The sequence below is a fragment of the Ictalurus punctatus genome, chromosome 4 (assembly GCF_001660625.3).
Source record: "Ictalurus punctatus breed USDA103 chromosome 4, Coco_2.0, whole genome shotgun sequence".
Taxonomy (NCBI): domain Eukaryota; kingdom Metazoa; phylum Chordata; class Actinopteri; order Siluriformes; family Ictaluridae; genus Ictalurus; species Ictalurus punctatus.
Window position 1 is genome coordinate 24,142,756 of NC_071284.1, and position 15,077 is coordinate 24,157,832.

The following is a 15,077-nucleotide window of genomic DNA, read 5'->3' on the forward strand; positions in this document are numbered from 1 at the left end:
CAGTCATTTAATTAATTATTTAAGTGTAATTAAATCAGCTTATTAATAAACCACACTGATGAACACAATATACTCGGAACAATGCGAACCAATCAGCAACAGCCATTTAAAGCGCACGTTTCTATCAGCGAATCATGACCCATGCTTTCTTCGTGTAGCGGAAATATCGTCCTACTCTCGCGACAGCTGCCGTTACCATGGTGTCACTAGTACACAGTTAATCGAAGCGCAAGTTCGATTAGAACGAGTCAGAAATTAACTCGTTTTAGAAAAGAATTGTACTTTTTTTTTTTTTTCTTTCAATTTTACAGTTTCATCTCTCTGGCACGTCTTTCAGGTATGACAACACTTTTACCGACATGTAACGTTAGATACTATGTTAACTGCAGGGCGCTAGTGATGACTAGAATCTAAACGAGTATTAGATACATTTTCTGAATGTACAGTCGTCAGATTTTTATTTAATATTTATATTTCTAAATTAATATTTCCAATATAAAAATACGTTTATATACAGAATTATAGTATACATTGCCTTGTACTGTTACATTATATTGTACTGTCCTATTTAGTATATACTGTAATATATAATTACTGTTTAGTTTACTTTATTATTATTATTATTATTATTATTATTATTATTATTATTATTATTATTACTACCATTTCTGTATTGCTAGTCACATTTATAGTGGATATTTTTTTCTCTTTTACAGGGGGAAGCCAAATCAACAACCATGAATTTAAACAACTTTGTTGTCCTTCACAACAAGCCGAAATCAGTAAAGCTAAATGTCAGGTTGAGTATTTTTCCCCTTTGGTTTTGTTTTTACATTATTATTATTATTATTATTATTATTATTATTATTAGTGTAAATTATGTATTGAGTCTGGTGTATTAGTCACATTTATGTTAATCTCTGGAACGTGGCAGATAGATCTTCATCCTACTGTAAAAAATTGATGTTAATTAATTTGTCAGATTTGAAGCTTCTTGTCTTGAGACCAGCTGACACATTGCTTCTCTGATTAGGATTTTCTGTGGGGTAAAATATGTTGTGTGCCTTGTAGGAATTTGCGTGAGCTGCGTATGGAGACGGCACAGCTCAGCCAGGACAACAAGGACATGGAGAGTCGCTTGCAGCAACTCCAGGAGGTCATGAGTCATGAGAAAGAGGAGAGAGAGTAAGTGACACACATACGGGTGGCAGTAGAGGGAGGGAGTGGAAAAGGGGAACCTGATATAATTGCTCCTTTTTTTATGAAGATACAACCACAACATGGTTCAAACAGTGTGCTGTTGAAAATGTAAAACACCAAGTTCAGTCACATTATTGATGGATACGTTAGCACTTTAACACAGAGACAAATTGTTGCAGAGAACTTCCAACAATGAAATTGTACTGATATATAACGGAATGTTTGCAATAAGTAGTTACTACTTAAAAAAATACTACTTCTTACAGCCTTTTCCCCCAGCACATTCTTGCTGAGCCAATGTTGGTTCCAAATGCCAAGGGATTCTCACAATTATCTGGAAGTCTAGAGGAAAGTTTTAACCCCAGAGTTCAATTTCACTCCTCCTAACTGACAGGGGTGGTGTGAAACACCTGGATGATGTATCCACTGGATAACATATGTCTCTCACCTGAACCTATGCACTGTGTTGACAATGCCTCTGCCACACCATTGAATTACTCTCATTGAGGCCAGTCATGGACCTCATGCTGCCCCTGATCATTGATATATTGCTGGCCATCATGACCTTCTCTGAGTGGACCACAACATGGTGACATCTCAGAACCAACAACAAGAACTTCAGGGCTAGGTGAACTGCCTCAGTTGCAGCTGGTTGAAGATGGGTAAGCTTGGGTCTGCCTGACTACCCCTTTGAAAGTTATCAATAAAATTCTTGCATTGTGGCATTGTGAACTTGAACAGGTGTTGTGTGAAAGAGTGAATTCGAAGTTGTGGGTTGTATTGCACCATCCAACCCTAGAGCCTTAGAGCCCTTAGAGCCCATCATAGGTGCTTGCTTGTAGATGGTAAGAGTTGAACTAGGTCCTTCTCTAGTTGAATATGTCATGATATGTAGTTTAACATGTGCACAGGTGAAAAGAAGAACAGGAAGATGGCTGTATGATGCTATACCATGTCATACATGGTACATGATACATCTCAGCACGCTTGCACACCTTCACAAGTGGCTATTTAGATGTTTCTTTATTTTTTACATTCCATTTATTTTAACGAGGGCAGCATGGTAGTGCAATAGGTAGTGTTGTTGCCTTACATTTCCATGGTCTGTGGTTCGATCCTGAGCTTTGTGTGTTCCCGTCATCTCCATGTGGGTTTCCTCTTGGTATTTCAGTTTCCTACCACCTCCCAGAAACATGGTGGAAGGTGGATTGGCTACTCTGAATTATCCCTAGATATAAATGAATGTCTGAGTGTGTGTATTTTTGTGCCCTGCATTGGACTGGCATCCTGTTCTAGGTTGTATTCCTACCTTGTGTCCAAGCTGCACTCCACCGAGACCCTGACCAGGAGAAAAAGGTTACTGAAGATAAATGAATGAATGAATGAATATTTAAATCCATTAGCAACACGTATATACCACTTTCACTTTGTCCACCATATAGACAGACAGGATTTCATACTTAAATTTCTCAAAAGTACAAAATGGTAATAAATCCAATCAAAGTTTGCGTTTCTCTGGTGCCAGTAAAGCAAGAGCAACAGCTCCAGTAAATGGAACCAAATTTAAGCAGGAAAATTTCCATAAAAAGCAAACAAACTTTGGGGTTATTACTTTGGCGGTTCCCTCCTCAGAGAAACCCCTTTGCAACATTTAATTAATAACACTCAGATGCTACCTGGGTGTGGAATTATAGTGTGGCCCTTTTAGAGGCTTAAATCAGGATATATGAGCTCCATAACTCATCTGGTGTGAAGGAGAGGCATGTTTGTGGTGTACACACTCCATCGTGATGAATCACTGCTGAGGTGAAGGGAGGGTTGGGATGAACTTAGCCATGTCTTAATATCTTGGCATTGTGTGTGTTTTGCAGCTCATCCAAGAATTAAAATGGTGTAATGACAGTGGAAAATTAATATAGTGTAATAAAATGAAAATGTTTTTGGTAAGTTGTTCTTCACGCAGGTTGCACATTGTCAATTAAGACCTCATGCATCATCTGAAATAATGCAGCTTCTTCAGGGTACTGTGCTGTATTATACTGTTTACTGTGCTCCTTTAGGGATGCGGCTAGTTAGTTAGGGTGCATTTTTGGGCGGCATATGTGCTTTTAAGCTAAAACATGTCCAAACTGAAGGAAGCTGCTAAATTCACATATTTAGTTTTGTTGTAGATAACTTTGAAGAACCCTGATCTAAAGTGTGATGTTCAACCTCCTGTTTTAAATCACAATATGAGCTTATACTTGAATGTATTTATTATGTACATGTAATCTTAAAGAAGATTTAGATCAGTGGTGTCAAATATACCCATTGGCCCAATAAAGGTTCTAATCCAGCCCACCAAACGAATTTAAAATGCAGTCTAAAGTAAAAATGGTCTTGTGGACTGTAAATAAATGACAAAGTCAAAAAAAGAACTTTGTTATTCCACTAGGGGAGCACTAAACCATGTCTCATTAAAAAAAAAAAAAAAAAAAAAAAAAAAAAAAATTAGGGGTTTCACAATAATGGAGTGAATACATATGCAATCATAACTTACATTTTTTGTTGTAAATATTTTTTGTTAACTATATAGCTTCAGTGGATTTGTACATGAGATGTTCATTACATTTAAACACTAACCATTGCTGTACCAAAGGGAAATCTTAATAATAATAATAATAATAATAATAATAATAATAATAATAATAATAATTAATAAGTAATAAGTGCCAGACTAAGCTTGGTTCCTGATCTTCATTCATTGTTTAGAAATGCAATTCACACACACACACAAACACACACACACACACACACACACACACACACACACACACACACACACACACACACACTCCTCTCTGTCTCTTGCTACTACTGTCTCCATCTGTCTTGCCATCCCCTTGTCCTCTCACTTTCACTCTCCTGTTACTCTCTTTCACTTTTTTATCTTACTTCTTTCTTCTTTTTCTTTTTCACTTGTACTTTCTCCTTCACTTTATTTTCTATTTTTTCATTTTCACCATTTCTCATAATTCTACTTTCTCTTTCTTTCTCACAGGCTCTCTGTCTTATCATTTTTTACCTCTCTGCAAGCTTTTCTTCCTTCTCTGTTCATTTGCTTTCTCTCTCTCTCTCTCTCTCTCTCTCTCTCTCTCTCTCTCTCTCTCTCTCTCTCTCTCTCTCCCTCTCCTGCTTATCCTTTATTCTCCTGTCTCTCTCCTAATTTTCTTGTTCTTATTATCAAATCCACTGTCTATCTCTTTTTTAACCACATTTTCTATCTTTCTCCTCTCTACTCTCTTTGACTCTCTCCTTACATTTCTGTCTCATTCACTTTTGATGTCAATGTATTTTGTTTTTTATATTTACTGAAGATTATAGCTGCCACTTTAACTGATTTCTCCAGCATCTCCAGCACTCTGTTTCTCATTTGGCTTGTTTTAAATAAACCTGACCTGAGTGTTGGAACATTACAATGGTTGCACATTAAAAGATCGCATGGTTTGATGTCTTTTTACAGGAAGAGTGGTGCTTTTCGCTGGAAATCTGCTCAGAACCATGATGGGACAAGGGACAAATACAAAAATCTCAATAAAGTGAGGATTAACTCTACCATACAGCTCTGAAAGTCATTATTAATAACTTTTCCAAAGCAGTGTATATTTCTCAATTATGTATCAACACTCTTTGTTTGACTACACAGTGTGTGGATTTTATAGGGTTGTGTCTTAAATCACTTTTGTTTTGCACTAAATGAAAATGACAGATCATTTTCTCATGTTATTTAGTTGCACAAGAACACAAACCAATAATCAATTTTAAAACACAACATGGCTGTTTAGACTTTTTGGTGCTGATTTGCATGTATGGCATAGTGCCACTCATGTTGTATGCTAATAAATGCTTAACATAAATGCAAAATTATATCTGCCAAGAGAACAAGTATATTTCAAGCAAAAATTAAACACAATTTCTAGAAATAAACGTAATAATCTTGTTTAAAAACAAATCTAATAAAGAGAACTATTAGTTGGATTTGCCTATATTCAATATATTTTGTTTTCCTTATATATATATATATATATATATATATATATATATATATATATATATATATATATATATATATATATATATATATATATATATATTCTTCTTGCAGTGTACAAGATTTGACAGACTTCAGGTTTTTAAAAAAATATTTATTTATTTATTTATTGCTAAAATTGGTTTTAAATAATGCATCCTTAGTCAAGATTCTTAGTGAGGACTTCAGAAATTATTGATTAATTATTGGTTGATAAATGATTCTTTGTGTTGTAGCTGGACAGTTAGGCATTCGATATATGGCATCTTTAAGCGTAACAGTGATTAAATTAATGAAGACAGTAAATTAATTTAAAATTGAAGCATATAAGTTATTCTAGTACATTATGTGTGTGTTTTCGGGCAGAACTCTCCCAGCAAGATGAAGATAAGAGTGCTGAAATCTCTGCCTGGTAAGTGTGTTTGTGTGCGTGTGTATGTGTGTGTGCGAGCGTGTGTGTGTGTGCGCGTGTGTTTAAGTGAAAGCAGGGTAGTTGGATGTTCAAATGTTCTCTGCATGTCCAAGTGGGTTTCCTCTGGGTTCTCTGGTTTCCTCAAACCTCCCAAAATATGGTGGATTGGTTAAGCTAAATTACACCTGAGTGAGTGATTGTTGGAATGCGTGTGTGTTTGTATGTGTATGTGAGTGTGTATGTGAGTGTGTATGTGTGATCCACCGTCACCCTGGCCATCATGAATGAATGAAGGTGCAATCAGAGTTACTCCAAGACTTACCATCTTGGTCTGTAGAGCCAGATTGAGTCATTTACTTACTATAGCATGCGTCTATTTTGGTTGCTTCTAATAAATATTTTTCCTTTTTTTAATTTAGTTTTTAATAAGTAATTTATTGAGTTTATTCAATTCAAAATATAAGATTACTACATAATACGGAGGCAATACAGAAATATATAAATGTGCTGTCTGCATACAGTGAGGGAAAGAAGTATTTGATCCCCTGCTGATTTTGTACGTTTGCCCACTGACAAAGAAATGGTCAGTCTATAATTTTAATGGTAGGTTTATTTGAACAGTGAGAGACAGAATAACAAAAAGAAAATCCAGAAAAGCCCATGTCAAAAATGTTATAAATTGATTTGCATTTTAATGAGGGAAATAAGTATTTGACCCCCTCTCAATCAGAAAGATTTCTGGCTCCCAGGTGTCTTTTATACAGGTAACGAGCTGAGATTAGGAGCACTCTTAAAGGGAGTGCTCCTAATCTCAGCTCGTTACCTGTATAAAAGACACCTGTCCACAGAAATCTTTCTGATTGAGAGGGGGTCAAATACTTATTTCCCTCATTAAAATGCAAATCAATTTATAACATTTTTGACTCCAGACCTTAATCCCATAGAAAATCTGTGGAGGGAGCTGAAGGTTCGAGTTGCCAAACGTCAGCCTCGAAACCTTAATGACTTGGAGAAGATCTGCAAAGAGGAGTGGGACAAAATCCCTCCTGAGATGTGCGCAAACCTGGTGGCCAACTACAAGAAACGTCTGACCTCTGTGATTGCCAACAAGGGTTTTGCCACCAAGTACCAAGTCATGTTTTGCAGAGGGGTCAAATACTTATTTCCCTCATTAAAATGCAAATCAATTTATAACATTTTTGACATGCGTTTTTCTGGATTTTTTTGTTGTTATTCTGTTCAAATAAATCTACCATTAAAATTATAGACTGATCATTTCTTTGTCAGTGGGCAAACGTACAAAATCAGCAGAGGATCAAATACTTTTTTCCCCTCACTGTAGACCCCATGCTCACTGATAATTTGACCAAATGCCAGCAAATAGAAGGAAAATAAAAACTATAGAGAGTACTGTAGTATGCCATAGACAGTCAATACAGTTAGACCATAGTAAGAGAGTGAAGATTACCAAATGTTCTCTTTTTGTATGGGTTGAATATAGCAGCTATGTGAAGTACAACTCATGGCAATTTTCAAACCGGATTGTTTCTGCTGTCATATAATCATTGACACTGATGTAAACAAAAATATGTGTTAAAAATGGCCTTCCTTATGCTACCACCAGCTTTCTCAACCTTTACAGTTCATTCAGCATGAGTATTGCCAGTGATGATTCTATAAAGTATGATAAATTACAAGGCAGCAGTTATAAATCTTGTGTAATTCCATAAAAATTACGCTCAATAAATGTCAATTTGCATGATGTGCATGCTTGTTTAATATACTTTTGTTGTGCTACATTATCATGCTGAACACTGTAGCCTGCATTAAAAGGAGCAGAATATGTGCTAACACAGCTGAAAGGAGGTAAACTTTCCCAAGGCTGCACACCATTTATTATTGATAAATTAAATTTTATAAAATGATTTATATTTGATCTTGATCTACATTAAACTCAAATTCACTGTCACTTTTTAGAAAACACATCTAAAACTAAATCAGTAATGTGATGAGTATTACTTTTCTGGAGAAGGTCTATGTTTGTCTGGAATTTATTTGCAGAAGTACTACTATTTCTATTAAACAGGCATAGATTTGTAAAGTATTTAAGATGTGTGTGTGTTTGTATGTATGTGTGTTCTAGGTGAAAGGGTGCCAGAGCCTCCACCTCCAAAGGATGGACGGAGAAGAAAATCCAGGCTAAAAGGAAAAGTGTGTGGACAGTGTGAAGCTCGAACCGCTGGACTGGTGAGTCATAATTCGTCCATATTCTACATGAAACAGACTGTTTAATCCAATCATCATATAGCCATCCATCCTTCTATCCACCTAGATATCTATATCTATCTACTGTACCTGCTTATTCATATTCACATATCTATTAAATGTTGCCCCTTAGAATAGATAAAGAAAGACACATTTGAATAGTAAGTCTATAGATAAAAGACTTAGGGTTTTATATATAGATATAAAGTGACAATAAATACATAGCACACTAGCAAAACAAATATCGGACTGATTCGTATCTAATTAGAGTGATAATGATTTAGGCCTTTTTCATTTCGCTCTAGGTTGTTTACAATAAAATAAAAGGTCACACATTTCCCAATTCACTTGCTTAGATTTTCTCATTTTAACAATTAAAAATGAGACCAAATGCATCTTTAAACTGTATTTCTAAATCCATCCATCCATCCACAAAATGGGTATCCCACCTTTAAACCCATTTTATCCAATTCTATATATATATATTCTTGTTTATCAATCTGTCCCCCTCTTTTTACAATGTCTTTACTATAGTATACTACAATAAACTATTATAGTAAGAAAGAAAGAAAGAAAGAAAGAAAGAAAGAAAGAAAGAAAGAAAGAAAAAGGAAACAATGGAAGGAAAAGAAACTTCCATAGATGATTGGAGAAACATTTTCAAGAATGTAGCAGTTGCCTTGACTCACTTTTGCTAGACCAGCCATCCATCCAGATGCTCCATCCAGCCATCTGTCAGTGCAGTTCACATATATTAGTAACAGTGATAAGTCTGTGTGCAACTCACCCTGGCAAAGTTCAGGGACTCTTTGACTGTCTGACTCAGAGGAAATGGGATGACTTATGTGTGTGCTGTGAAAGAGAGATATGGCTTCTATTTTCTTATCACCGTGGTGGATTGTGGTGTTATGAGGCCCGTGTTCTCTACTACTACTACTACTACACCCACATGCATACTCACACACAGCGTGATGATGGCTCTGCACTTTTATCTTTCTCTAAACACACACTTCTGCACTGCAACTTCTTCCTAGACTACAGATTCAATCCCTGTCACTCTTTTCTCTCATAGCTCAGTTTTACTATTCTGTCTAAAACCCGTCACCTGATTTTTTTCACTGGTCCTCTGTGTGTGTGTGTGTGTGTGTGTGTGTGTGTGTGTGTGTGTGTGTGTGTGTGTGTGTGTGAGAGAGAGAGAGAGAGAGAGAGAGAGAGAGAGAGAGAGAGAGAGAGCGAGCAAGTGAAAGAGAGGCATTACAGTTTTGACTTGGCACGTAAAGCCAGGTTAAGCTGAGCAACATCATGTTGTACAGCAAGATACTTCAGTATCATTATAGATAGATTCATAGATAGACAGAGAGAGAGAGAGAGAGAGACAGAGAGAGAGAGAGAGAGAGAGAGAGAGAGAGAGAGAGAGAGAGAGAGAGCAAGTACTGTAGTGTAGCTCACTAATGTTGATAATGAATGTTGATCACTAATGTTATAGCCAAAGGTTTGTAGACACCTGACTATAACACCCATATTGTATAGGACACAATTTTATAGGATGTCTTTGTATGCTGTAGCATTATAATTTCTAATTTCCCTTAGTTGGAACTAAGGGGCCCAAACTTGTTCCAGAATGACAGTGCCAACAACTCTAACCAATGTGTTTACTTTTACTTGTCCCATTAGTCCTAACTGCATGCACTATAATATGCAAGTCCTCTACTAGGAGTTAGTTTAGCCCTGTGACTCAGTCTATAGCTTTGTCACATTGACACAGCTGTGTCATCATGACATCAACTCGTCAACTTGCTCACTTTGTTTTACGTCATCACCACGGCACACCCACATCACGATGGCATCTGTTCTTTGATGAGCCACACTACTCCTCTACTGATTTTGTTGCAATATATCACTTTCTCTTTAAAAAATATATCGCTTGCTCTCTCCTACATTCTGCATACTCCTAAGCATATGTCCTCAGTTCATCCTGAAACTATCATGCATATATTGCTCTGTCACACATCAACAGATTCCTACTAAACCATCCTGGGGTTTACACCCGGGTCCTACTCCAGCTAACCATGAGTATTTATTGACTGCTTCAGTTGAAGCTATGCTGATCACAGAGACGACCAGAATATTTATGTCTATTGCTAGCTGCTAAAATCTATTCCCTAGACAGTTTTCAGTGCCTGCCTGAGAATGATATCCCATGCCACACACACACACCCTGAATCTTGGTTTCCCCAAGATTCCTTCCTTCTAACAGAGTCCAATGGATTATTTCCTTGTTTGCTCACTTACTGTTAAGGTACTGTCGTCTCTAGGTCTTCTTTGGAACAACGTTGTTTCAGAAGTGCTTCAAAAACAATGCTTATTTTTGCTGTGACCAAGTCCCATCTCCTCAGCATCACTTCATCAGTCCCTACATAAACATTGTCCAGTACATCAAGTTCTACATATCACTTTGGTTTTGTCTCTCATACAAAAAAAACCAAGAGACAGGATGGCATCCCTCTTACTAGCCTTATCAAAATCACCCTTCATGTAACTCCTAAAACGTGTGGAAGCTATACTCCACCATCGTCAATGCCCTTTTTTGGGGCATGAATTAGCGATTATCCATATGGTCATTAAGATGCTCATATCGATAAGTCAGATGCTATTTATTTGCTATCTCACTTGCCATTCAAAATGCATAAGCTTGGCTTCTGAATTTAACCAAATCCTTAATTCCATCCTCTGATCCAGTAAGCTTAAGAGGAAATTCTAAGCAGTGACATTGTGATGCAGTAGGTAGCACTGTTGCCTCACAGCTCCGGGGTCCCTAGTTCTGATCATGGGTGTTTTTGTGCATGTTGTCCCTATGTATTGGTTACATATTGGTTTTCCAGTTTCCAGTAGGTGGATTGGCTTGCTAATTTGCCCCTTTTCTGAATGAGTGTGTGCATGGTGCTTTGCGATGGACATCCCATCCAGGATGTATTTGCATCCCATCTTGGATGTATTTGCACCTCATGCCTAGTGCTCTCAGGATCCACCACAGCCCTGACCCTCCCGCATAGGGGATTGGATGAGAATGTGCCATTGAACACCAAAGATTAGAGATTTATATTTAATTCATATCAGAAGACCTCAAGATCAGTGCTGTATATCTCATTAATATCTAAAGACTGAGATCAAGCTGAGATCACTGGGCACTCTTCATCCATGCATATTGCATCAATCTGCAGTCTGCATCATTTTAAGTCCTTATTTGCTCTGGCTCTATAGCATAGTTTTCAAAGTTCTCTACCCTTTATATCAGTACAGTATGTGATTTACTTTCTGTACAATAGCTTCAGTTGTAGGTGCTGTCTTTTCTGCTGTACTTGATCTAATTACAGTTATTATCGCCAGTGGTGGCTGGTGCTAAATGTTTTTGGGGGAGCGCAAACAAACTGAAAATCACACCGTTAGTAATTCGGGTCTGAATGTTCCGCAAAGCTAAGCTTCCCAAAAAACTGTAGCATCATAGCATAGTCAAGATGGTGCAGCTACTTTCATGCCATTTTCATTTTTCAGAAAGATATTTAAGTCTCGTACCCCTGATACCAGGACTTTGAAACAGCAAACAAAGAAAACAATAAAAGGCAAAACTTATATATCATCTTTTTAGTAACACTTATTTTTCCAGCTGTTTGTTGCCCCCGTCCCAAATTTTTTGAGAGTTATTGTAGCCATCAAATTCTAAATTACCTTATTTTTTTCTTAAAATGGTACATTTGCTCAATTTAAACATTTTATATGTTTTCTATGTTCTATTGTGAATAACATATGGGTGTATGAGATTTGAAAATGATTGCATTCTGTTTTTATTTACATTTTACAGAGCATCCCAACTTTTTTGGAATTGGGTTGAAAAGCCAGGGAGGAAGAGAGGGAGGGAGGGGGAGGGAGAGAGAGAGAGAGCATTGCTGTTAGCGTACATTAAAAGTAATAAACAAAGTTGGCTTGCTTCTTTTATAACCATTTCGGCCTTGTCTCAAATCATATTCCTCATCTCGTCTTCTTCACTCGTTTCATTTTTGAAAACAAATAATGAGCTCCCTGAAGATACCGACATCTAGTGTTTCCCCTCATTTCAATATTTATTAAGGCCAAGCCGAAATGAAAGCACAAGATTTCCCTGCATGAAGTCTGCATGAAGCCTGAAGTTTTTATGCTCCTTGTTAGCTTGATTTTAATGTATATTTATAACACATTCCCACACACACACACACACCTGGCTGAGAGTTGAGGCTCTTTGGCCATGTGTTTACACATTGCTTGCTATCTAAATATGATCACATGGTTTGGTTTGGTGTCTGGTTGTGGGTGGAGTTTGACTGCTGGTGGAGATGAGTGGCTTGAATTAATTTCTTGGACCTTCTTGTCTGTCAGGTCAGGTCAGGTCACGTCAGGTCACGTCAGGTCACGTCACGTCACGTCACGTCACGATTAGCTGCCAGAACAAAATCTCCCATAAATTCTCAATTGGGTTCAGATCTGGTGACTGTGAACATCATAGCATATGACTGATCATTTTATCAATAATTTTATCAAACCATTCAGTGACTACGCTAGGATTGGGGCATTACCATCCTGGAAGAGAATACTAAAGCCTAACATGTAAAGAAATAACATATGATGATATGTGATGTTATAGAAATACCATCCACAGTGGTAGGGTGATTTATAATTACATTTAATGTTGTGGAACATTCCTGTTGTAACGTACGTTATAGCAACTACAAACAATCTTTCCCTCACCAGCCTCTGCTTTTTTCTCTCTCTTGAAGGTAATAAGTAAAAAAAAACTTTTCACATTACTGAGAAACAGGGGGAAAAGAATCCTTTGTCCTGAAGACAAAGGATTTGTCCTGTAATATGGCGGAAAACTTATTGACTGTTACAACATGCTGAGACCTGAGACTGAAACCATACATGATAATTAAATGACTCCTAACAGAAAACTTCACCATATCAATAATTACATGTATTTTTCTTTTGTTAAATAACACGAATCTGTTTATTATTAGACTTGTATTATGGGAAAATTCAAGCATGTTCCTCATTATAAGACAGCAAATGTTTAAAAGTTATAGAAGAACAAATTAATCTCTGGGGAGCATTTTAAAGAATAATTTATTGTAATTGTTTCTGTTTTTAAAACTTCAAATTTGACCATTTGTGGTTATGTGTTTGTTTAAAAGGTGTGTGCAGAATGCACAGAGGATTATTGTGTCGGCTGCTTTGCCAAATTCCACCAGAAGGGGGCACTAAGGGTCCATCATATTATTCCCATGCAGGTGAGAAGCAGTTCACACACAAAGGAAAACACATCCAAACACAAACACACACACACACACACACCACACCACATCCGCGTCTTTCCGCAAACACCAGCAGCAATTGTGCTTGTCCTTTTCCATCTCGCCATTAACGGTCTCTCTCTCTCTCTGCATCCAACTTTGATTACACACATCTGTATACGGGACTGGAGAGTAAACACACATACATACACACACAGACAGTCAGGCCATCAGAGTGGTGCAGATGAGTTCAAAGACAAACATGCAGGCATTTGTTTTAGAGATTGCAGAAGCTGCACAGTATTTGAATTGAAGGTTTTTTTTATTGACATATGTCTGAGAGTTATTGTGGCTGTGTGTGTGTGTGTGTGTGTGTGTGTGTGTGTGTGTGTGTATTCACAGTCCAGCCCTGACACAAGCATGTATTTAGCTTTTAGGGAGGACCATATGGACCAATAATGATATGAATCCAGTTTTGACATTGTGGAGACTTTAGTTTTTCCCCACGAAGGGTAAAGGTTGGTGTTCACCCAGATGGTTTCACCAGGGGGCATTGTGGAACTGAAAGTTGACCTTACAATTGAAGCTAGCTTATCTTCTGGTTTTTGAAACTTTATTCAATTTAGCATTTAAGTTAATAAAATGTAAGTATTCATATCTTTATTATTGAATTAATTATGTAATTTGAGCTTGAATACCATAGCCATAAAGTCAAGAGAGCAAAATTGGCTATGATCTCTGGGTGGAAGGGATTGCATTACTTGCTCCCCTTGTCAGTCACAGTTACGCTAGGTAATTTTGGACATCTTTCAGCTCATGAATGTGGAAGAGGGCCGATAACCCATTCCTCCGAGTGCATTACATTGCCCTGTGATGTAACATGAGCAGCAACTCCAAAAGATACAGAGGTTCCTAAATTTCCCCTACGGGGAATTAATAAAGTTATAGCTTATCTTATCTTAACAACATGTGTCTCAGAGGAAGCACCTGATAGCCTTTACTCTCCTTGTTGGAAGCTGTCAGATCATAGGGGAGAGTTAACTGAAGGGTAGGAATTGGCAGGTTACCAAATCAGGGAGAAAACTGGGGTAAAATATAAAATAGCATTGTTAAGCTTGATATCTTTGTTCAATATATTCTATTTTTTTTAATTATCCACTTATAGAAGCTATGAGCTATGTGAGTAAAATATTGCTGGTACTGTATGCACGTAGTGAACCCCTGATACTGGCATGTACTGTATTTAGCTTTTTGTTTTAGACTCTAGTATAAGTGACATTTCAATTTCCCTAATTTTCTTTGCTGTTTAAGGCAGGTGATAGATGTTCACTATAATAAGATCATAGGCTGACAACAGCTATGACTGAATGATTGACCTAATCTCATTTCCAAGCTAGTGGTGTGGCAGAAATTTAGTCATAAAAAGCAGTGTCAGTTATATAGATTGCTCATTCCGGCTACACAGGATCTTCCTTTATAAACACTGTACACTTACTCGCATACGTTATCCTAGCAACATGTAGATCTACAGTTAGAAACTATAGCTCATCATTTCCAATACAATGTGTATAAAACCATTTCAACATACAGATGGATGACAAATGAAAGGAAAAACTAAATAAAGTGAATTAGTAAGGTGTTTGACCACTACCAACAGCTTTGCTTTGGAAGCAGTTCTACAAATTTGTGGCACTGTACTGGAGAGAAGAACATCATTCATCCAAAAGATATTCCCTCAGCTGATGTTTTGTTGCTGGTAGAGGACAGTGCTCTAAGTCACTGTAATGTCATAGGTGTCCAATTAGACTGA

General features: G+C 37.1%; 1 protein-coding gene across 4 annotated transcripts in view; it reads left to right on the forward strand.

The window, feature by feature from the left end:
• The first annotated feature begins 228 nt into the window (after window positions 1–228).
• Window positions 229–15,077, forward strand: part of zbbx (zinc finger, B-box domain containing) — a 78,357-nt gene continuing 63,508 nt past the window's right edge. For 3 of the 4 annotated variants that reach the window (XM_047153224.2, XM_047153225.2, XM_047153227.2), the window contains exons 1-7: window positions 229–337; window positions 717–799; window positions 1,072–1,185; window positions 4,703–4,778; window positions 5,636–5,681; window positions 7,825–7,928; window positions 13,169–13,264. In XM_047153224.2, the coding sequence (XP_047009180.2) occupies window positions 738–799; window positions 1,072–1,185; window positions 4,703–4,778; window positions 5,636–5,681; window positions 7,825–7,928; window positions 13,169–13,264 (498 nt within the window). In that variant the 5' untranslated portion in view covers window positions 229–337; window positions 717–737. The remainder of the gene's footprint in view (window positions 338–716; window positions 800–1,071; window positions 1,186–4,702; window positions 4,779–5,635; window positions 5,682–7,824; window positions 7,929–13,168; window positions 13,265–15,077) is intronic. The other variant, XM_047153226.2, reaches the window with a different exon arrangement.